General features: G+C 42.7%; 1 protein-coding gene across 7 annotated transcripts in view; it reads right to left on the reverse strand.

Annotated features, from left to right (window-relative positions):
* cdk14 (cyclin dependent kinase 14) overlaps window positions 1-25,759 on the reverse strand; it is a 779,114-nt gene that overhangs the window by 511,129 nt on the left and 242,226 nt on the right. For all 7 annotated transcript variants that reach the window (XR_010969007.1, XM_068012619.1, XM_068012572.1 and 4 more), the window contains one exon: window positions 16,882-16,976. Coding sequence is in view for 6 of the 7 variants with exons in the window: in XM_068012619.1 (XP_067868720.1) it covers window positions 16,882-16,976 (95 nt within the window). In the remaining variant the exon portion in view is untranslated. The remainder of the gene's footprint in view (window positions 1-16,881; window positions 16,977-25,759) is intronic.

The following is a 25,759-nucleotide window of genomic DNA, read 5'->3' on the forward strand; positions in this document are numbered from 1 at the left end:
CACTTTCTGTTTTTCTTTCAGGTCTTCCACAATGCTCTGCAAACATCCTTACTGGTCAAATCCAGGGTCAAAGGTGGCTGACAAGCTCTGCTGTTAAATCTCCTTATCCCATCCCCATGCACCCCACTCCCACAGGAATGAGGGGCAATTGAGAAGGAGGCACCAGGAAGTCTACTAGTTCTCTGGAGAAGGACACCAACACCCTTGACCAATTAGCTACCCTCCTCTTCTATTACACTATGTACGTCTGGACCAGTCATGCGTTTGGTTCATTTGCCTCAAAAACTGTGTCAAGAGGACTGGTCACTACAGTTCGTTGGACTCCATCCAGGTCCATCCTCAGGATCCCAGGCCGAGGACTTCCTCACGGGTCACTTTAAATGGTGCCAAATTAGGTGGACGGGGGCCATAATAGCAGCTTCTCCACCCTTCAGGCAAAGTTTCTTGGTGGCCCGATCAGCCAAGGCACAGATTCCCCCTGGAATTAGGCCCAAAGAAAGGGTAAATAGAACTACGCCTTCCCTGCCACTGTGGCCTAATCCAGGTAAAAGGTTGAAACCATTCATATCAACAATTAGGTTGAGGAGATACTGGGAGAGGGCGGCAAGACTGGAATATATGTGGATGGTAAGAAGTCAATCCCCCCTTTTCCCAGAATGCAGGATCCAATCCTTTTTTCTCCCCCTTCATCATTATACTTTCATTTTGACCAAAATCCTCAATAATTGGAACCAGTTCTGGCAGGAGAATTAAAAAAAAAATACTTATTCATGGGATGTGGGATCACTGGCAAGGCCAACATTCATTGTCCATCCCTAGTTTCCCTCAAGACAGTGCTGATGAGGGATCTTTTACAAATGCTACAGTCCATGTGGTGAAAGTACTCCCATATAGCTATTAGGTACAGAGTTCCAGGATTTGGGCCGAGCAATGATGAAGGTGATATAAGTGGGGCCAAGGGAGACATGGTGGAGCAAGCCTAGTTGAAATTCTAGGAAGTACATGTATTCTCAGACAGTTTTGATCTCAAATAGATTGCTTCAACTATAGATTGCATTTATTGCCCATCCTTACTGTCCTTGAGAAGGTGATGATGAGCTACCTTCTGGAACCGCTGCAGTCCATGTAGTGTAAGTATACCCACAGTGCTGTTAGGGAGGCAGTTCCAAGATCTTGACCCAGCAACAATGAAGGAACAGCGATATTGTTTCCAGTCAGGATTATGAATGACTTGGAGGGGAACTTGCAGGTGGTGGTATTCCCATGGGTCTGCTGCCCTTGTCCATCTATGTGGTAGAGGTCACAGGTTTGGAAGGTGCTGTCAAAGGAGCCTTGTGAGTTGCGATAATGCATCTTGTATATGATGCACACTGCTGCCACTGTGCGCCGGTGATGGAGGGAGTAAATATTTAAGATGGTTGATGGGGTGCCGATCAAGTGAGCTGCTTTGTCTTGGATGATGTCGAGCTTCTTGAGTGTTGTTGGAGCTGCACTCATCCAGGCAAGTGGAGAGTAATCCATCACACTCCTGATTTGTACCTTGTAGATGGTGGACAGGTTTTTGGGAGTCAGGAGGGGAGTTACCTGCCACAGAATTCACAGCCTCTGACCTGCTCTTAGAGCCACAGTATTTATAGGGCTGGTCCAATTAATTTTCTGGTCAATGATAACCCTCAGGATATTAATGGTGGAAGAGTCAGCGATGATAATGTTGTTGAATGTCAAGGGGAGATGCTTAGATTCTCCCTTGTTGGAGATAGTCATTGCCTGGCACTTGTATGGCATGAATGTCACTTGCCATTTATCAGCCTAAGCCTGAATGTTGTCTAGGTCTTGCTGCATTCAGTATCTGGGCAGCAGTCATCAGCAAACAGTCCCACTTCTGACCTTATGTTGGAGGGAAGGTCATTAATGGAAATATCTGCCATTTGCAGCACTGAATCAAATTCAACACGGTGTAAGTTCAACTTCCCTTTAGAAGGGCAGGCTGATTTTAAACATCACTGTATTTCAAGTTTTTTTTTCAAAATGCTTTTATATCACAAAAATATGCTCACATAAGCTTATTTGAATTGAACCTCATTCAAATCTTTAAATTAAATGTGGTGTGGAATCAGTAAAATATCAGAAAGGTAGGTAAATTATTTTACAATAACAAAGAAAAACTGTTGTTGTATCTCAAAGAAAGAAAAGTTTCATGGAAAAGAAGAAAGTCTAAAAATAATTCCCATGGTATTGGCATCCCATGTCACATTCGAATACACTGGACTGCAATATGTTCCAACTGTTCTTTCACTCAAGACAAAGGCCTCCAGGTTATTTTACTGTCCCAGTTCTGTTTTCTCTTTAGAGGAAATACTTTTTGTAAAATAACATTTAACGTATTTACCTTTGTCATTATAGCAACAGAGTCACTGTTCCATTAAGAAATTGTGGGTCATGTCTGAATCTGTAGCCACTTACTTTCCTATAAATCTACTTCAAATCTAGTTGTCCCATCATTCTGTTTAACAGGCTTTGGAAGCCATTTATAAGTCTCAAATGGATGAACAGCCTGAAGCTTATGAATGGGCTACAGAACCTTCCGACTTCATGACTTCATTCCCATCATAGAAACTAATAATGTGAAAGCACTTCCAATAAAACCAAAAAGTGCAATTTGGCTTCTGGCAATGACATCATGCAGCCGCCAGCTTGCAATGTCTTAATTAAAATAGAAACAGTTGCAGCTTTTTTTCTGCTTTAGCTTTTCATCCATTAAAGTGCACAGATCATTCATGCCCCATCAATTCTAGTCACTGTTATACTTTTCTTTCCTTCCTTACGAACAGATTATTCAAAAAAAAGTTCACCTCAACAGCTGTGATTTATAAAGCTTGTTACTACAAAATGTGACTGTAACGCAAAAAACGTCAAGTTCTTTTCAGGCTTATTTATATGATTGTATGAAAAATTTTGTGTACAATTTAAGTTGTTGGATAAAGAGATACTACTAAGGCTGATTAAATTATCAATTTGAATTCAAGTCCTTTTCTTTGCATTTTCCCTGTCAAATTTTCTCCTAAAGGGGACTAACTCGTACTTGGGTAAAATTTCATAGGCACTGGTTATATGAATACCTCACTAACATGGCCATTCTTTATTGTTGAGACTGGACAGTTAGTGTCATTCAATGATAAGTCATCTCTTGTGCTGAAGTCTTATTTATTTTTTACAAAACTTAAAATATTTTAATAGGAAATAAGTCAATACAGAAAAAAAACTGAGGAGAAATTTCAAAGGTGATTAAAACTCAATGTAAATCATCCTACACCAAATAATTCAAAAAGCACTTCAAAATCAATGATAGCCACGCACACACCGCAAATTGAAAACCTGTTTCAAAAATCTAGCTCAAAGCTCTACTTTCTTTCACTAGTACATTGTCATAGGCACAAAAAAACTTGTCCGGCTGAAATTCAGACCACAAAAAAAAAAGCTAGAATGGAAGCATTCAATGGAGCATGAAGGGGCACAATTTGTGTTATCCAGTCTGTGAACATACCATGCACGGACATGGAAAATAGCAGCTAAATCTAGCTTCTAATAAAGGACATGACACAGAATGGTAACATATTGTTTCACACCCACAATTTTCCAATACTGCTTACAGGAAAAAGAAATGAAAAGAAACATACAAGGAAAGGGGGAAAGAGGTCATTATGGGCCACCATAATGCACTTCTAGTCAAGACTGATAAAATAGTACAATTAAGTGCCTGGTAACTAGTCTCCTATCGACCCTCACAGCCAAGAATTGCACTTGTTGTAAATAAGCCATAAAACCAGAAGGACAAGAAATCAACATTAAAAATACAAGTTAATATAAAAATATTCCATTTTGAGCTGCATTTGAATTCACATTTCATTTCCAGCTTCCTTTGAAATGAATTTCCTTTAGCACATCACATCTCCTTGCCATTGAAATGGTCCTGTAGTTTTTATCTCTCCAGGAATATGTGGTGTACCTTTAAGGCTTGCAAAAGGTAGAGTACTGCTTTAAGAACCAGCAGGCACCAAGATGGTGCATTTTCGTTGCCTTGGATACAGCCATTTGGAGACTGCAATTCAAAGGGCGCATTCCCGTTACCATGGATACAGCCACTTGGAGTGAGCATCAAGCGATGCATTCGTTACAATTCAATTTTGAACTGGATTTTTAGTTGAAGACAGTCTGTTCTAACAGAACACAGACTGACAGCTGGTGTCAGCACTTGAAAAAAGAGCTCTCAGCCACTTAAACTGAAGGAAGAGAAATGTAGTCTGTTTAATTATTATTCTCTCTCAAAATTCTAATAAAAAGTCAAGCCAAAACAGAGATCTCTGGTAATTTAAACTGAAGGAAGGGAGGTTAGACTGTGACAATCTTCTATCCACCAAAAACTCTAAAGTCAAATTGATTCATTTAATAAGTGTTTGCACGTCATTAATTGTTGAAATTCGCTGAAGGAAGGAAAGCGTCACATACTGTTGGAATTAGACTACGGACTGTTCTACTGTGGAAGAACCTTTTCTCCCCCATCAGATGGCTGTGAGAACTTCAAGCAACATTGGACTGTAAATTTGCACGGACTCTAATTTTTTCTATTTTAAATCTTTTTAAATTTAGTTCTTTTAATTAAACAGTTAAGTTGTTGATTTAAAGACACCTGGTTTGGTTAGCCTCGTTCGGGGATTAATAGATGGTACAATTTGGCTGGGTCTTTCTTTGATTTGGAAAGTTTGAAATGTTATGTTAGGCGACCTGTAGAGTGACGGGATTGAAGTAACAGTACATTTCTCTCATCACAATCAGAGTCGTATATTTTGATTGGGGGCTTTGACTGGAGTGGTCGGGCATAACAATAAGTGTATAATAATCAAACTCCCCATGTCCAATTTATATACAAATAAGAATACATACCCAGTAGAAAGAGTAGCAATATTACCTTACCCAGGCAAAAGGTTGCTTTAAACAATTATTCCAATGAATGGATCCACATTGACAGTTGCAATGGTCTCAAGTGAAAACAAGTTTGACAGCCTTGTTGCACCAGTTTGTGGATGTCAATCAACACAGTAAAAATGCCCAGAATTCAGGACTAACTGGAACTAAATTTGCAAACTCTGAAAACATCATTGTTTTGTTTTAATGGAACAATTTCCACAACACTTATTGCTGTGACGGGAATGAGAGTGGAAGGATATACATTTGGAGTTATTGCATTTTCTTTCAAAACATGTGCAAGGACAGCAGGTGTGGAAAAAGGTGTTACACTGGTTTTCCACGGGTGAGATTGGGTACGTATCATTACAGGGCAAAGTAGAAGGGCCTTTGTTCTGTATTTGTATCAATACCAGAAAGCTTTCACACTTCTGGTTACATGGATGGGAATCAGATTGGCTCAATGAGGTTAGAAGTTTCTGCATTGGACTGAAGTGGGAGCTGACACTGGAGGACAATAAAAACCCAAACTATTTATTGTGCCATGACATTCCACATTTCAACACTGATCAACAAAAAAAGTATTTAAAAATACATAAAATCAAACAAAGCGAAACTGCCACCATCAAGGCGGAATGAACTCTTCTGAGCTACTGGCCCAGATTTGCTGTGCTAATGGCACAGTAATCGTGTGAACTTAGGATAATTACCCACTATTCTCGCACTAAAGACAAATGAAAATGTTAGGGCTTGTGCAATCAGGAGTAGGTGATTTTGTAACAAAATAAGAAGTGATAATTACTGCTCAACAGTCTCTCTAGCCCTGAAAAATTAACTTTACAATTGTGGAGTCTCATTCCTTCAGGAGGAAAATTAATAGTACAGATTTTATTAAAAGCTTTTTTTTGAAGTTCCCTTTTCTCTCTTTTATAAGTCTCCTTCAATCTCATGTGCATGCCCCAATCTTTATTTCTCTTCCAGTACAATGATTTAAATATAATTTATATTTTCAATATGTTTCTTTTCAGAATTATATGGGCCCTGCAAGAGCGGCTTTGGTGTTGGGCGGCGTGATTTAATTAGGTATGATTTGTTTTATCGAATTTCCGACAGAGGGTTTTGGTATCGTAATTAAGCAATTAAGTTTGCAGCGGTCCAGGGTTCCCCCCACACTGTGGCGGATTGCAGATCTGCATACATTTCCATACCATGAATACTCATTACACTACACTTATTTCAATTTAAGTCCGACCTGCCAGATTTGCCGCGTATGTTATTCCCGTGCCACCCGGTTCACATTCGTTTAAATGTGGCATACACCAGTCAGATTTGTATATCACTGACTGTGAGTCAGAGGTTTCATGTCTGGCACGCATCGGCACAAGGAAGGCCAACATTGGAATGGATGTTTGGCTCCAGGCTCGGCACCAGCAAGGGCGATTCTTCTCAGGCTATGGCTGGGAAGGTGGGGTCAGGAGTGCATGGAAGTGCAGGGGAGGGTGGCAGGTGAGGACGCAGGGTGGGGATACTGGGTGGGTGGAGGAACAGACATGGGAGGAGGGCAGACTTCAGGGTGTGTAGTGGTTGTTATTGATGCTGAAGCTGGCTGTGGGCAGTTGTAGGGGGTGGTGAGTTGATGTGTGCATGACAGTCAACAGATGGTCATGAGGGGCCTAAAGGGAGGGATGAGTGCTGTCTATGTCGGGGTCCTGTGGGGCAGAGGGAACTGTCACAGTCACAGGGGACAATTGGATTTCCTAAGGAGGAAAGTCGAGACTTAGGTAGGGTATACTACAGTATCACAGGGAAGGAATGGGACTCGGCAACGACATCAAGGTGGATTTTAGGAGGATCAAGGGAGAGAGTCGACAGTTGGATGGTCACGGAAGTAGGTGGGGGGGGAGGGATGGCACGAATAAATTGATGATTATCCAGTCCAAGGTAATGAGAGAGGTTCAAGGGTAACAAAGGGAAGATATAAAGTTACATTGAGTGGGTCAAGGGTGATGGGTGAAGGCTGGAAGGTGGCAGGAGGAGGTTGGAAGGTAGGGAAATACACGTCACTCCACGGTTCGACACCTCCTCCACTACCTCCATCCAGGCCTTGGTCAGGCAGGAGGGTCTTCTGATGCTAATCGGCAGGAATGAGGGCCTCCCGCCTTTCCCTGACAGACTGCAGGAGAACCTGAAGGGAAGTATCGCTGAACCGTGGGCAGGATGCTGCCTAAGGCCTGATATAATGTTGGTTGATCAAGCAAAAAAAATTATAAGGGGGAGGTGGTGCTTGGGTGCAAACTGAAAATTAAGGTAAGCCAATTCTAAATTATAGCAAGATTATTCTGTGGTCACAATCAGCATATGCTTCCAAAGGCTGCTGATCCTTTTGGCTTGCAACACAATGATTTATTGACGTGTGGCTCATGGTGTTTCAGAGAATGACCGGGCTCCACCAATGAAAGTCGATCCCCGCCACGTGTCTCCTGTGCCCTTCCCCACACCATTAATTTGCATGTAAAATAAAATTGCGTGTGAAACGGGAAAAAGGGCAGAAGCGGAAGTTCTGCCAACTTCCAGTTCGCCATCGGAAATGCCACAAATTTCATAAAATCCCAGCAAGGTTCAGCGAGAATTCTTCAGTCCGATTGGCTGAAAAACTTCCCAGCTAGTTTATTCCACAGATCCCCCACATTGGATCAGATGCCCAAAAGCTAGAAATCTCGACTGACAAACACACAAAAAGTAAATATACACAAGGTGAAAGGCAAAAGCCATTCCTTCGTCGCTCAGAGCAAAACCCAAACCAGTAGAATGACTAATTTAAGTTACTAAATAGTTGATCTTCAATAATTCAATCAGCCTTCCAAACATCAAATGATCCAGCCAAGAGGCAGGACAGCACAACACAACATTTTCAACCTGTCAAAAACACTCCACTACAACAAACTTCCGATCTTCCAGCAGGAGGGTTAAAGACTCGAGCCAGTCAGTGGACAAGCACAGTAAATTATGCTGCTTCAATCAGCGTTTCCTCTTGAATTTTTGACAGCCCAGGAACAAGTACGACATTGCATATAGCAGATTTTCTCAGCAGTAAGATGTTGTGCCCCCCAGCAGGATGCACACCTACATTAGAGAGGTCTCATTAAACAATAAAATACTTCAGAACTATTTAGCTCACAGGTAACACACTTTAAACTGCTGTATTTGATATCATTACTATGAACACTGGTACTCTTCACATTCTGTCAGTTTTGCTCAACGGTATTACTCTGATTGGACTTGCGGCTCTGAGTTCAGGTTCCACTCCTGGAATTTAAGCACGTAGTCAAAGGTAGGTGTGCAAGTACTTTTGCCATCATGGGCCACTTCAGTGTGTGCCATCAAACTGGGGGAAGGGCAGACATAAAAAGTTCAAATCCATTTGCCCAGAATGAATCTCATGCTGATACTAACAGATCCAGGTGTTCCGATTTAGGATTCATCCACCAATGAGACAATAGCATTAAGCACAACCCTTTTCATTATTTCAGGCTCCAAAAATTCAAAGGCAGACCAACCAATAAGAACTACAAGTTCAATGTAGGACAGCAACAACATGGCACTTATACAACACTTTGACATGAATGAAGCTTATTCAAAGTTCTGGTGCTACATTCTAACCTACACAAAAGTTTGCTCTCCCATCATCCTTGTACTTTATAGTCTTACATTGCCTCTTGGACTACCAATGTTCAGTTTGAAAATTACCATCCACGTGTTCAAAATCCTCCAAGGCCTAGTTTCCCACCATCTCTAATCTCCTCCAGCACCACAACCCAAGAAGTCTACTTTTGTACAACTCTGGACTGTTGTACATTGCAATGAATAAATTCAATTAATAAATAAAAGTCTGGAATTGAAAGCTAGGTTGGAACTTTACATCCTCCCCAAAGAATGGGAAGGTTGCGGGGAGGGGAGTGTAAAATGGAGTGGGAGGCTCGGGGGGTTGGGGGGGAGCCCTTCCTGACCCGCTCCCGCCTCCGCCACCATTTTATGCAGGGTGGCAGCTAAAAACAGCCCGCCCCAGGCCAATCAATGCCCTTAAGTGGCCACTTAACGGCCACAAGGGCCTCCGCCCACCTCCGCGGGGATTTTACCCATGGCTGGTCGGGCAGCCGGGCCTAAGAAAAGCCGCCTGACAAAAACGCTGACGTCCTGGCGGGGGGCCCTCATAACTGGACATCTTGTGCCCAACGGAGGGCCGCCCCCGATGCCCCAACCACCCTCAACATCCAACAAGACCCCGTCCCCCCAATCAACCACCCTTGCCTTGCTGGGGCCCGACCGATCACCCCGGTGAGGCAACAAAATCTTACCTGCGTTCCAGGCTCCCCGACATCATCTTCGTGATGCTGAGTACAGTTCCAGTGGCGCTGCTGGGACAGAGAGCTGCCAGCCCGCTGATTAGCCGGCACCTCTATTCAGCAGGACATCCTACCTCAAGCGGGTAGAAGTGCCGCCTCAGACCAATTAAAGCCCGGGGACCCGCAAAATAAGGGTCAGATCCCCAGGCCAGGGGGAAGCGGGTTCACCATCAACCTTTCAGTCGGTGGTCAGCTCCCGTCCGCCTAGGGTAAAATCCCAGCCCTAGTCTCAGTACTGGTGCCATGAAACTATCAATTGTTGTAAAAACTCATCTGGTTCACTAGTGTCCTTTAGGGAAGGAAATCTGCTGTCCTTACCTGGTCTAGTCTACATGTGACTCCAGACCCAGAGCATTGTGGTTGACTCTTAACTGCCCTCTGAAATGGCCTAGCAAGCCACTCAGTTGTCAAGAGCAATTAGGGATGGGCAAATGTTGGCCTTGCCAGCAATGCCCACATTCCATGAAATAATTTTTTAAAATCCCCCATCCCATCATCTCACCATTCCTGACTGTGTCATCTAGGCCCCAAGCTCTAAAATTCCTTCACTAAACTGTCAGTCACTCAACCTCTGCCTTCCTTTAAGGCCCTCCTTCAAATTTATCTCTTTGCACAAGCTTATAGTCACCTGTCCTAACATCTCTTCCTTTGCATCAGTGTCAATTTTTGCCTTATTATAGTCCTGTGAAGCACCTTCGGACATGTTCCCAAATTAAAGGCACCATATAAATGCAAGTTATTAGCACATGAGTTCTTGAACACCTTCCCCCACAACCCCCACCAGGCCACTCAGACCACTTTCAAATTCCAATGCATCCCAGACTGCCTTCTCTCACAAAGCCCACTCTGTTTCAAGTGCTAAATCCAGGATCCAGCATCTTTCTTCTTCCTAACCAAGCATTCAACACCAAACCCCACTTTCTCGCTTGTTTGCATGTTGCACCAGCTCCTTGACACCTGATCCCATCCAACTCCACTACCCAATTTCAAACCAATACATATTGGCAGAGGTCTTGATGCATAATTTGGACTTCAACAAAGTCAAGACATGAAAATTGATTGCATCAGCAAAAGCCATGTATGTGAGCCATACAGGGGACAGCAGAGGGAGAGGAGAATAGAGTGAAAAATCAACAGAGGGAAGGAGACAAAGGATGAACGCATCATGAAAGAAAAGGGAAACAAGAAAGGGCCTGGGATGAACATTTCCCAGAAGAATCCACTGAAATGAATTCACTTCTAAAGTTTTGTTAAAGTTCATCAGTTGATAGCAATCAGAAGCAACAAGCTGCTGGAATCAAACAGAACTAAAACTTGTTGAAAATGCATTGCATTGGGAAAAAAATCATTAACCTGCCTTTTCTTTTTCAGATGTCAATGCTCTTGCTGCATATTTCCTGGATCTATGCTATACTGATCTCTAACATTTTATAACTACTTCTTAGAATCTGTACTCACATAAAAAGTGTCAGTTGTTCAGGACAAATAATACTGTACATGGGATCATTATTCAACATATTTGGTAATAGATTTACAAAAGCTATATACAAACAGAAAAATATTATTTGGGAGTAGAACTGTTTTTTTGGGGGAAAACCACAAATTCTGTTCTTTCGTTACCAACTCCATCACTCTTCCCTGGCAACTGTCTGAGGCTGAACCAGATTATTCTCAACCTTGATGTCATACTTGGCACTGAGATGAGCTTCAAAACACATATTGGCTCAATCGCCAAGACCGCCTACTTCCACCCATGTAACATCGCCTGACTCCACCCCACCTCAGCTCAATTAATGCTAAAACCCTCAACCATGTAGTGGTTACTTCTAGACTCAACTATTCTTAGGCTCTCCTTGCAGGTCTCCCATCTTCCATCCTACAAATCCCTCCACGGCCTTTCCCCTCCCCATCTCTAACCTCCTCTAGCCCCTACAGGATCTCTTGCACTCCTCTAATTCCAGCCTCTTGTGCACTCCAATTTTAATCCCTCCATCACTAGTGGCTGTGCCTTCAGCTGCCCAGAATTAGAATTAGAACATTACAGCGCAGTACAGGCCCTTCAGCCCTCGATGTTGCGCCGACCTGTGAAACCATCTGACCTACACTATTCCATTTTCATCCATATGTCTATCCGATGACCACTTAAATGCCCTTAAAGTTGGCGAGTCTACTACTGTTGCAGGCAGGGCGTTCCACGCCCCTACTACTCTGAGTAAAGAAACTACCTCGGACATCTGTCCTATATCTATCACCCCTCAACTTAAAGCTATGTCCCCTCGTGTTTGCCATCACCATCCGAGGAAAAAGACTCTCACTATCCACCCTATCTAACCCTCTGATTATCTTATATGTCTCTATTAAGTCACCTCTCCTCCTCCTTCTCTCCAACGAAAACAACCTCAAGTCCCTCAGCCTTTCCTCGTAAGACCTTCCCTCCATACCAGGCAACATCCTAGTAAATCTCCTCTGCACCCTTTCCAAAGCTTCCACATCCTTCCTATAATGCGGTGACCAGAACTGCACGCAATACTCCAGGTGCGGTCTCACCAGAGTTTTGTACAGCTGCAGCATGACCTCGTGGCTCCGAAACTCGATCCCCTTACTAATAAAAGCTAACACACCATATGCCTTCTTAACAGCCCTATTAAATCCCTGAAAGTTGCTACTCAGGTTATGTACCTGGACACCAAGATCTCTCTGTTCATCTACACTACCAAGAATCTTCCCATTAGCCCAGTACTCTGCATTCCTGTTACTCCTTCCAAAGTGAATCACCTCACACTTTTCCACAGTAAACTCCATTTGCCATCTCTCAGCCCAGCTCTGCAGCCTATCTATGTCCCTCTGTACCCTACAACATCCTTCGGCACTATCCACAACTCCACCGACCTTCGTGTCATCCGCAAATTTACTAACCCACCCTTCTACACCCTCTTCCAGGTCATTTATAAAAATAACAAACAGCAGTGGCCCCAAAACAGATCCTTGCGGTACACCACTAGTAACTAAACTCCAGGATGAACATTTGCCATCAACCACCACCCTCTGTCTTCTTTCAGCTAGCCAATTTCTGATCCAAAGCTCTAAATCACCTTCAACACCATACTTCCGTATTTTCTGCAATAGCCTACCGTGGGGAACCTTATCAAACGCCTTACTGAAATCCATATACACCACATCCACTGCTTTACCCTCATCCACCTGTTTGGTCACCTTCTCGAAAAACTCAATAAGGTTTGTGAGGCACGACCTACCCTTCACAAAACCGTGCTGACTATCACTAATGAACTTATTCTTTTCAAGATGATTATAAATCCTGTCTCTTATAACCTTTTCCAACATTTTACCCACAACCGAAGTAAGGCTCACAGGTCTATAATTACCAGGGCTGTCTCTACTCCCCTTCTTGAACAAGGGGACAACATTTGCTATCCTCCAGTCTTCCGGCACTATTCCTGTCGACAATGACGACATAAAGATCAAGGACAAAGGCTCTGCAATCTCCTCCCTGGCTTCCCAGAGGATCCTCGGATAAATCCCATCTGGCCCAGGGGACTTATCTATTTTCACACTTTCCAAAATTGCTAACACCTCCTCCTTGTGAACTTCAATCCCATCTAGTCTAGTAGTCTGAATCTCAGTATTCTCCTCGACAACATTTTCTTTCTCTACTGTAAATACCGACGAAAAATATTCATTTAACACTTCCCCTATCTCCTCTGATTCCACACACAACTTCCCACTACTATCCTTGATTGGCCCTAATCTAACTCTAGTCATTCTTTTATTCCTGATATACCGATAGAAAGCCTTAGGGTTTTCCCTGATCCTATCCGCCAATGACTTCTCGTGTCCTCTCCTTGCTCTTCTTAGCTCTCCCTTTAGATCCTTCCTGGCTAGCTTGTAACTCTCAAGCGCCCTAACTGAGCCTTCACGTCTCATCCTAACATAAGCCTTCTTCTTCCTTTTGACAAGCACTTCAACTTCTTTAGTAAACCACGGCTCCCTCGCTCGACAACTTCCTCCCTGCCTGACAGGTACATACTTATCAAGGACACGCAGTAGCTGCTCCTTGAATAAGCTCCACATTTCGATTGTGCCCATCCCCTGCAGTTTCCTTCCCCATCCTACGCATCCTAAATCTTGCCTAATCGCATCATAATTTCCTTTCCCCCAGCTATAATTCTTGCCCTGCGGTATATACCTGTCCCTGCCCATCGCTAAGGTAAACCTAACCGAATTGTGATCACTATCACCAAAGTGCTCACCTACATCTAAATCTAACACCTGGCCGGGTTCATTACCCAGTACCAAATCCAATGTGGCATCGCCCCTGGTTGGCCTGTCTACATACTGTGTCAGAAAACCCTCCTGCACAAACTGGACAAAAACTGACCCATCTAAAGTACTCGAACTATAGTATTTCCAGTCAATATTTGGAAAGTTAAAGTCCCCCATAACAACTACCCTGTTACTCTCGCCCCTGTCGAGAATTATCTTCGCTATCCTTTCCTCTACATCTCTGGAACTATTCGGAGGTCTATAGAAGACTCCCAACAGGGTGACCTCTCCTCTCCTGTTTCTAACCTCGGCCCATACTACCTCAGTAGACGAGTCCTCAAACGTCCTTTCTGCCGCTGTAATACTCTCCTTGATTAACAATGCCACACCCCCTCCTCGTTTACCATCTTCTCTGTTCTTACTGAAACATCTAAATCCCGGAACCTGCAACATCCATTCCTGCCCCTGCTCTACCCATGTCTCCGAAATGGCCACTACATCGCGATCCCAGGTACCAACCCATGCTGCAAGCTCACCCACCTTATTCCGGATGCTCCTGGCGTTGAAGTAGACACACTTTAAACCAAGTTCTTGCTTGCCAGTGCCCTCTTGCGTCCTTGTAACCTTATCCCTGACCTCACTACTCTCAACATCCTGTACACTAGAACTACAATTGAGGTTCCCATTCCCCTGCTGAATTAGTTTAAACCCCCCTGAAGAGCACTAGCAAATCTCCCCCCCAGGATATTGGTACCCCTCTGGTTCAGGTGAAGACCATCCAAAGGCCTAGGCCCAAAGCTCTGGAATTCCCTCCCTAAACCTCTTCATCTCTCTTCCCTCCTTTAAGAAGCTCTTATGCCCAATCTGTCTTAACATCTCATGTGGCTCAGTGTCAAACTTTGTTTGATAATGCTTCTGTGAGGTGCTTTGGGGCAATTTATCATGTTCAAGGCACTACACAAATGCAAGCTGTTATTTGACAAGAAAATGTGATGTTTAGCCAGAATGTAATAATCCTATATCAGATGTCACTATGGGCTCTAAAACAAGTATAACTAGAATGAAGCAGGGTTACTAAAATGAACAAAAAAGGTAACAAGGTAATAAATCATTTTTCAGGTCATGAAAATAACAAATGAAACAGGTCGCCAGTTTTTCATGTTAATTATGCATCAGTTGTTATTTGCTACATGACAGAGCACTGCCCGAAGGAGAAATCACATTTTATTCTGAAAAATAATTGTACAGTGGCTGCATTAATCCAAAGGGTCGACATGAAACATCAATAGGAATGCTTTGTACATCATTCAACTGGACTTTGGAACATATTTCTAGACAGTGCCACCACCTGAAGCTCAAACAATTATACACAGATGTTGAAATCTGTGGTTAAACATTGGGGGAACAGAAAATACTTCATGCCATTAAGTAAAAGCAGCTTTATAGTACACTACAATTAGCTCAACAATTGCATTGCTCTTCTGGAATGTTCCATTCTACTCTAAGCATTGGTTCAAATCTAAAGCTAATCACCCATTGAGTCACTGTTGAGAAAATGGGAAATCTATGCCTTTCCCATTGTAACCAAATTGCAATATTGCCAAGACTTCCTGTACCTCCAGAAACAACTAAGATCGCATTGAGAGAGATCGTTCATTTTCTCTTGTTGCACCATTCAATACACAACAGAGAAATTAAAGATTTAAAAATAGTTTGCTCTTTTCAATCACTTTTGTGTCACAAAAGATGGTTTCTGTCTTTTTCCAAGTGAAGCCAGAAACCCTTTGCTGTATAAGGTGCAATTACATTCCCAGGGAAGTAGTCTTCTCTACTGAGACATAGGTAAGACTAACTTTCACTATCTGTATTTTGGTTAACAGTTGCAATTTCCGATCTCGGGGGAAAAAAAAACCTGGGGAGAAAAATTCGTACTTTAATGTTCCAGGGACAGAGCTTTATAGGTTGGGTATGCATATCAGTAAATCATGAACTTCATCTTCACAATTTTCCATCTATTAAGCACCTTGGGAGGTTTTACCATGTTAAAGATGCTATATAAATGTAAGTTGTTGTAAAACAAAGACAGAAAATCATGGGGGTGTATAGTCACATTTTCATATCAGCTCCTAACAGGTGAAGTGCTGCAATAGGAACTGAAGATGGAAATTTACTCATAGGCATCAAAGTGGGTGACAGATTGTTATCTTTACTAACTTAAGACCTTGCAGTCCCTCCTACTCCTAGTGTTAGTCCCTTGCTTAACTTTTTCAGCGCAAGATAAAAACTTAATACCTGCCAATAATATTTTACACCCATCACAACCAGATGTAAAATCCACTTACAATTAGGGCCAACACTAATGACAGAAATACCTGTGTCGTAAATCGGTGTTTATTTTATTTGTTCATGGGATGTGAGCATTGCTGGCTAGGCCAGCATTTATTGCCCATCCCTAATTGCCCTCGAGAATGTTCCCACTGTTTTTTTTAAAGAAGTAAAATAATATATCCATATTTAACAAAAGTCTAAGAAAGGCAGTAGGTCATGTTTCTGGCTTACAATGACTAAAATGCAACTAGTACTGCACAAAGCACAAAACTGTTAACTTGAGCTTTTAACTTAAATGTTATTACCACCACCTTCTCAAAGGCAATTAGGGGTGTGGAATAAATGCTGGCCTTGCCAGCGACACTCACATCTCATGAACAAATTAACAGAATGACTGCCTATATTTAACAACAGAGCTGGACTTTTCATAAAAATGAGACACCATGTACTTGAACCCATGTAATGTGGTTTTACAAGTAGATGTTCTGAATTAAATTTACACACTTTGCATACAAGTCTCAAACTTAAAAATGTATAGGTACAAATTATTTTTGTTTTAAATGCAAGTGTCATTTCTGATTACTTAAGAGTCCAACTGAAAAGCAAACCATTTAGAAGGACTAATTCAATAGAAGAGCAGTTTGTGCTTACTGACACATCCGTCTACCGGCAGTCAATAATATTTAAAAATTTGCGAAGCTCGCAGGCCCTATGGGAGTCCCTGCCAGCCAGACTATGCAGTCTATACTTACGATGTGACTAGATGCGAGAAAAACATACTTTGATCATGACAAAGACTGATTACCTTGTGCATAAAAACAATCACAAATGCAATTATATTGTAATTTTAATCCAAACTACTCCATCAGTGACCAGCTGCTCTTAAATGGAGGTGGAAAGCACTTACCACATATTCAAACACAAGAGTCAGGGTTTCCTTAGTATGAATGATGTCATGGAGCAGCACTATGTTAACATGTTTCAGCCCTTTCAATAAGGAAGCTGCAAAGGAATGAAAAGGAAACTCTTAAGAAGTGATATAGTTAGACTTGGCAGAGACAATCAATTATTTGCCAAAAGCCTCAGGTACCAGCAATTCATTTAAAAACAACATACCCTATGTTCCCTCTAAGCTGCACAGGTGCACTCCCGCGCAACAGCATGAAAGATACTGCACAGGCCTTGGTCTGTGTAAAATGTGCACAAAGCCACACAAAACAAAATTTAAGGAACAGCACACTTTTAAACAGGCTGTGCACAACTAAATTTTCAAGGGAACACTGAATGTAACCAACAGCAAAATAATGTATAAAGTAGATAAAATATATTTAAAGAACCAAATTAACACTGGATGACCAGGTGAAACAGTGAGGTAGAACACATTCTTTTCAACTTTAGGTTCCAAGATAAAATCCAGACCACACTGATGGATGATCATCACCTCTGATGTTACTTTCATTGGAGTACAGGAGCATAGTGGTTATACTACAGGACTAGTAATTTATTTATTTATTTAGAGATACAGCACTGAAACAGGCCCTTTGGCCCACCGAGTCTATGCCGACCATCAACCACCCATTTATGCTAATCCTACATTAATCCCATATTCCTACCACATCCCCACCTTCCCTCAATTCCCCTACCACCTATCTATACTAGGGGCAATTTATAATGGCCAATTTATTTATCAACCTGCAAGTCTTTGGCTGTGGGAGGAAACCGGAGCACCCGGTGGAAACCCACGCGGTCACAGGGAGAACTTGCAAACTCCACACAGGCAGTACCCAGCATTGAACCCGGTTTGCTGGAGCTGTGAGGCTGCGTTGCTAACCACTGCGCCGCCTGGAGGCCTAGACTACTGATCCATGGCAGCTGGGGATTTAAATTCAGCTAATTAAATAAAATTTGCAGAAGAATGCTAGCATCAGTAATGGTGGCCATGTAACTACCGTGATTGCTGTCAAAACCCATCTGGTTCACTAATGCCCTTAGGGAAGGAAATCTGTCTTACCTGGTCTGGCCTATATATGATTCCAGATCCACAGCAATGTGTTTGATGTTTAACTGCCCTTGGAAATGGCCTAGCAAGCCATTCAGTAGTAGAATCAATCATAGAATACTCAAGCGATGGGTACTCAAGCAATATTACAAATGGGCAATAAAGGCTGACTTTGCCAGCAATGCCCACATTCAGTGCATGAATGAAAAATAAAATTATGACAGCTAAGTATGTCAATATCTTTCATTGAAATAAATATTGCAGATAAAAAAAATTAAAAGCAAAACACAAGTATGTATTTTTAATTTGAATGATTGCTAAATTGCTGTTTTGACATAATTCTTGTTTAATATGACCTTCTCCACCACCACCAACTGCACAAAGTGCAGATGTCACCCCATACCCCCTACTCCTACACTACAGATGAAGATTTGACCCCGTTTTTCCCCCCCGCCCCCCCCCCACCTCCACTACATTAAAAATCCTAAGTTTCTTCCTTACCCACGTCGGGGGCGCCAGATTTCCTTGGATAGGAAAGTGAAGGCACGCGAGTGCTGGCCGCCGCATGCAAGGTCGTGGACAGCTGGCAAGATCACAGTGAAAGGTATGTTAATTTTTTCATGTGCTTTCAAATATTTAGAGTTGGGTCCTGTTGCTGAGCAGCGGGGAGGCCGTCACAGAGCCTCATAGCCGTCAGGAAGATTGGGCCTGGCAATCCCGGTGTGGGGCTCCGTGGCAGGCCATTGCCTCAGCGATCTTCCAGCAACCCCCCCACCTTCGCCCCGGCCATGGTGCCCGACGTTGGGAGCTCAACAAAATTCAGCCCTTTATTTCTACTGCAACAGTGAGTTCCTCCAAATTTTCTCACTGGTAGATTTTGAGTCCTGCAGTGACCTATTGCTACAATTAGAGTTACAACAGCACAAAAGGCGGCCATTTGGCCCATCGAGTCCATGCCGGTTCTCTGTCGAGCAATCCAGTCAATCCCATTCCACGGCTCTATCCCTGTAGCCCTGCAAGTTTATTTCCCTCAAGTGCCCATCCAATTTCCTTTTGAAATCAAAGATTGTCTCTGCTTCCACCACCCTTGTAAGCAGCAACTTCCAGGTCATTACCATTCACTGCTGAAAAATGTTCTTCCTCACATCCCCCCTTCATCTCCTGCCCAAAACTTTCAATCTGTGTCCCCCTACTCCTTGTACCATCAGCTAATGGGAACAGTTTTGTTTTGTCTACCTTATCTAAGCCTGTACGAATCTTGTACATTGCTATCAGATCTCCCCTCAATCTCCTTTGCTCCAAGGAGAACAAACCCAGCTTCTCCAATCTAACCTTGTAGCAAAAATCCTTCATCCCTGGAACCATTCTGGTAAATCTCCTCTGCACCCTCTCAAGGACCCTCACATCCTTCCTAAAGTGAGGTGACCAGAACTGGATGCAATACTCTAGTTGTGGCCTAACTAGAGCTTTATAAAGATTCAGCATAACTTCCCGGCTTTTATAATCAATACCTCCATTTATAAAGCCCAAGATCCCATATGCTTTTCTAACTACTCTCTCAATATGTCCTGCTGCCTTCAAAGATCTACGCACATGACCCCCCAGGTCCATCTATAGAATTGTCATTCAGTCTCTATTGCCTCTCCCTATCCCTTCTGCCAAAATGCATCACCTCACACTTCTCTGTATTAAATTCCATCTGCCACTTGTCTACCCATTCTGCCAGCCTACGTCCTGTTGCAGTCGATTGATATAATCCTCACTATTTGCCACACCTCTGTTTGTTATCATTGGCATTTTTTGAAATTTTACTCTGCATTCCAATATCCAAGTCATTTATATTTATCAAAAACAGCACTGATCCTAGCACTGAACCTTGGGGAACTGTCTACCATCCTCCAGTCTGAAAAACAACCATTTACAAACTCGCTGTTTTCTGTCCTTAAGCCAATTTTTTTTAATCCAAGCTAAGACTGACCCTCTCTATTCCAGGAGCCTCGAATTTGTTAATCAGCTTTTTGTGTTACTTTGTCAAATGCTTTCTTAAAATCTACATAGACATCAATTGTGTTACCTTCATCAACCTTCTCTGTTACTTGATCAAAAAATTCAATTAGATTTGTCAAGCACGACCTGCCTTTTACAAATCTGTGCTGGCTCTCCTTAATTAACTCAAACCTCCACAAATGGCTGTTGATATTTTCCCTGCTCATTGTTTCTAAAACCTTCCCCACCACCTGATGTTAAACTGACCAGCCTGTAGTTGCTAGGAATGTCCTTATACACTTTCTAGAATAAGGGTGTCACAATTGCCACTCTCCAATCCTCTGGAACCTCCATCGTATCCAGGGAAGATTGGAAGATCATGGAAAACCAGTCCACTATTGCCGCCCTCACTTCCCTTAACAACCTGGGATGCAAGCCATACAGACGAGACAACTTATCCATTCGAGATATAGCCAGCCTTTCCAGTACATTCATTCCCATCCATTACCTCTACCAGCTCCACTTCTCCCAATATTTTGTCAGCATCCTCTTCCTTAGTCAACACTGATACAAAGTAGTCATCAAGTATTCTCGCCTTGCACTACGCTTCTAAGCATAAATCATCTTTGTCTCTAATAGGACCCATGCTGCTTCTAACTAACCACTTAATATTTACATGCCGGTAGACGATTTTTGGGTTCCTTTTACGTTAACTGCCATTCTAGTCTCATGCTCTCAGAGAGTCTTATTTTCCTCTTCACTTTCCTCTCAATTTATTGTACTTGGCCTGGTTCTCGTTTGAAGAATTCACTTGGCATGCATCATACACCCTTTTTTTGTTTCATGATATTCTCTATCTCCATCATCCCCTACCTTTTGCCATTGTTGGAATGTACCTTGCCTGTGCCTGAAACATCTCCTCCTTAAAGATCACCCATTGTTCCATTATAGTTCTTCCTATAAGTCTTTGGTTCCATTTTACCCTGACCACATTCCCTCTCATTCCATTGAAGGTAGCCCTCTTCTAATTTAGATGTTCTACTTTAGGTTGTTCCTTGCTCTTCTCCATTACTACTCTCAACACTATAATATGATTATCACTCTTACTGAAGTGTTCCCCACAGACACTTGGTCCACTGAGCCCACCTCATTCCCCAGCACCAGATCCAGCAATGCCTCCTTCCTAGTTACACCATGTTACGCCAATATGTTTTGTTGAATGGTAATTTTCTTTGGTCCACTGACTGGAGATCTGAATTTATATCATTCAAAATGTCTTCTTTTAAAATATAAGCAGCCAGCAAAGTCAGATTTTAAGTTTAAGATGATAACCTAATTTGCAACACTGTATACTACAATGCAATGCTTGTGAGGGGAGAGACAAAATGCCTGCTAATATCCCAGCAAGAACCAAGACCCAGGAAGTTTAAAGGAACTATCTGTTCTCTCAGAAAGCAGAGAAATACTGCTAACTGTTATGTTTGAATGACTGAGTGACTGTCATGTGACAAGCCCTCCCTATCTGTGGTTTTAAGATGGTGTTTTTCTCTGCAGCAGAGAAGCAACTGGACTCTAACATGAGAAGACCCTAAGTGGGGGACCCTCTCTCTGTCTCTCTCCATTCCAGCTTGAAAGCGTTCAAATCCTGCTTGTTGCCTGATCACCTTTGCATACTCCTGCTACAATAAGAAACCACACTGAAGGAAACTATCTGCATCGCTGTCTCCAGGAGACCCACCAAATCAGCCATCTATCGCTTCAAACTAAAAGCCTCAGGACCACTGAATTCGGCTTGAAGCCAGCAAATCACCAAACTTCACAGACTGTATATCTTTTTTATGGACTCTAGCTCAATCAATCTAGCTTTCCCCACTATGTAACCTACTTGTGTGTGTGTAAACCTCTAGTGTGTGTGTGTGTGAGAGTGAAAGTTGGCGCATTGCTTATTATTTTAGTTCAGTTTAGGTTCAATAAAGTTAACCTCTTTCTTTTATTATGACCGAGGCGGGAGGAGTGTACTGTTTCTTCTAGTTCTACTTCTCCACAGGTCATAATATATCTTTAAATGTTTACCCAGTTACTGATACGGTCAATCATAGACTCTATTTTTATCCCAGAATAATACACCAACCAGGATTTTTAATAAACAAAATTATCAGATTATAAAACAAGATATAACCAGTAATGAAGCAAAACATAAGAGTGAAATATGAAAGTTCCCTTTTTACCTAAGCTCCGCACGCACGCACGCGCACACACGCGCACACACACAGGTTAACCGAAAAAAAATAGCGATTTTCTTTTTAGAGCTCTGTTACCAAAAAAAAAGACAAAAAAGAATACTTGTTAATTCCTGAGGGAAAAAAGAGAAGATATGGAGGGATGGTCATTGATGAGGCAGATGAAAATGGTTGGGACTAGGACATTACCCTGAGGAACTCCTGCAGCAATGTCTTGGGGCTGAGATGATTGGCCTCCAACAACCACAACCATCTTCCTTTTTGCTAGGTATGAACCCAACCAATGGAGAGTTTTCTCAGCGGCTTCAGTTTGGCTTGGGCTCCTTGATGCCACACTTGGTCAAATTCTGCCTTGATATCCAGGGCAACACTCTCACCTCGAGTTCAGCTCATTTGTCCATGTTTGGACCAAGGCTGTAATGAGGTCAGAAGCCAAGCGGCCCGGGCGGAACCCAAGCTGTGTATCAGTGAGCAGCTAATTATTTAAGTGGCACTTGATAGCACTGTCGACGATACTCTCCATCACTTTGCTGATGATCAAGAGTAGACTGATGGGGCAGTAACTGGCCGAGTTGGATTTGTCCTGCTTTTTGTGGATAGGACATACCTAAGGAATTTTCCACATTGTCAGATAGATGCCAATGTTGCAGCTGTATGGGAACAGCTTGGGTAGGGGCACAGCTAGTTCTGCAGCACAAGTTTACAATTGGGGTGTTGTCAGGACCCATCGCCTTTGCAGTATCCAGTGCTGTCAGCCATTTCTTGATATCATGTGGAGTGAATCGAATTGGCTGAAGACAACATGTGATGCTGGGGATCTCAGGAGGAGGCCAAGAAGGGTCATCCACTCGGCATTTCGGGCTGAAGCTGGTTGAGAATGTTTCAGTCTTGTCTATTGCTCTGATGTGCTGGGCTCCCCCATCAGTGAGCTTGGGGATACTAGTGGAGCCTCCTCTTGTTTGTTGTTTAATTGTCCACCACCATTCACGACTGGATGTGGCAGAACTGCAGAGCTCAGATCAGATCCGTTGGTTGTGGGATTGCTTAGCTCTGTCTATTCCATGCTGCTTCCACTATTAGGCATGCAAGTACTCCTGTGTTGTAGCTTCACTGGGTTGACACCATTTTTTTTTTAAAGTTTGCCTGGTGCTGCTCCTGGCATGTTCTCCTGCAGTCCTCATTGAAATAGGGTTAATCCCCCGGCTTGATGGTAATAGTAGAGTGAGGGATATGCCGGGCCATGAGGTTACAGATTGTGGTTGAATACAATTCTGCTGATGATGATGGCCCACAGTGCCTCATGGATGCCCAGTTTTGAACAACCAGATCTATTCTGAATCTTTCCCATTTAGCACAGTGGTAGTGCCACAAAACACAATGGAAAGTATCCTCAGTGTGAAGACGAGACATTATTTTCACAAGGATTGTGCGGTGGTCACTCATACCAATGCTGTCCTGGACAGATGCATCCCTAACAGGCAGATTGGTGAGGACAAGGTCTAGTAGGTTTTCTCTCGTGGTTCCCTTACCACCACAGGTAGTGGCACAGTGGTATATAGTCGAGAGGGAGTTATCCTGGGAGCCTTCAGTCTGGCAGATATGTCCTTCAGGACTTGGCCAGTAGTGGTGCTACCAAGCCACTCATGGTGATGGACACTGAAGTCACTCACCCAGGGTACATTGTGCCCTTTACACCCTCAGTGCTTCCTCCAAGTGGTGTTCAACATGGAGGAGGACTGATTCATCAGCTGAGGGAGGACAGTAGGTGGTAATCAGAAGAAGGTGTTCTTGCCCATGTTTGACCTGATGCCATGAGACTTCATGGGGTCCATAGTCAATGTTAAGCACTCCCAGGGCAACTCTCTCCTGAATTTATACCACCGTGCCACCACCTCTGGTAGGTCTGTCCTGCCAGTGGGACAAAACATACACAGGGATTGTGATGGTGGTGTCTGGGACATTGGTTGTAAGGTATGATTCGGTGAGGATGACTTTGTCAGACTGTTGCTTGACTAGTCTGTGGGACAGCTCTCCCAATTTTGGCACAAGCCCCAGATTGTATTAAAGAGGATCTTGTAGGGTCGACAGGGCTGGGTTTTCCGTTGTCATTTCTGATGCCTAGGTCCATGACGGGTAGGATATCCAGTTTTATTGCTTTTCAACTTTTGGGTACTGGTTTTGTACAGTTGAGTGGCTTGCTGGGCTATTTCAGACAGCAATTAAGAGTCAACCACAGTGCTGTGGGTCTGCAGTCACATGTAAGCCAGACCAGGTAAAGACGGCACACTTCCTTCCCCAAAGGACATTAGTGAAAAAGATGGGTTTTTGCACCAATCCATGGTAGTTTCATGGTCACCATTACTGACGAGCTTTCAATTCCAGATTTTTCATTAATTAACTGCTGTGTTGCCATAGTGGGATTTGAACCCTTGTCCCCAGAGTATTAGCCTTGTTCTGTGGATTATTAGTCCAATAACATTACCACTAAGACACTGTCTCCCCTTCACTGGCTGTAAAGCACATTGAGACATCCAGTGATTGTGAAAAAGTTATACAAATGCAAGTCCTTCTTTTTTCTTTTTAATTCCATTTTTTAAAATTAATTCATTGAATTTAAAAATCTTAACAGCCATTGTGGGATTTGAACTCATTTTTTCAGATTAGACCAGGCCTCTGGATTAATAGTCTGAGTAATGTAACCATTATGTTGCCATACCCTATATATTATAAAAGTATACACATTACCTGTAATATTTGTTAAACCAGTTGGTGGCACTATAATAGAGCTTTGCAATGTTAAGCATTTCTAAAGCTTGTACAGTAATATCACAACATCTTGCTCAAGAACAAACGTTTACAAAATCAGTGCCTGTTCAAAATTAAATAAATCTATCCAATGCAGGGAAGCATTGATTTTTATTGATTAAAAATTATACTTCTTAATAGTTTGAAAAAAAACATGGGAACTATTTTCATCAGAGACAATTAAAAGTAATAAAAATCAGGGCTTGTATAGTTTTTAAAGTATGACTGAATGCTCTAAAAATCCTCCTTTGTTGAAAAATCTGACTACTTGCTGTGGAACTTTTCAAACATTCCCTCACTGCTGAGGTACTTCTCCAACGCTCCTATCTCTCCACCTTTTTCTTCCTCCACTTCCTGACTAGATCCAGTTATCCACCAACCCCCACCCTGTCCTCTAACCCTACTTGTCATAAAATAACGCACTTGGTCTCAATTTCACATCAGGAGGCAGACAGATGACCTTCACCCAAGGCTCCATCAAGCACCAGTAGAAGGTTCGAGAGAACAACCCAAAGGCAACTATTCTGACAACGTAACTCCCCTTTCTCTCTTTAGCACCTGCCCAAAGCAGCTCAACAGAGATTGGGTACTAAACCTGCACACAACAACCACAGGCAACAAGACAGAGACAGTTCAAAATGTGAGAGAACTGGTATCTTATTCACTAGAATAAGGAGGTTTGGTGCAGTTTTTTTTCAAGAAGAGTGAAACAAGAGTTTTCCTTATATAAATGAGAGTCTGGAAAAACATGGGGA

This window comes from Heterodontus francisci, chromosome 2, assembly GCF_036365525.1.
Source record: "Heterodontus francisci isolate sHetFra1 chromosome 2, sHetFra1.hap1, whole genome shotgun sequence".
Lineage (NCBI taxonomy): Eukaryota > Metazoa > Chordata > Chondrichthyes > Heterodontiformes > Heterodontidae > Heterodontus > Heterodontus francisci.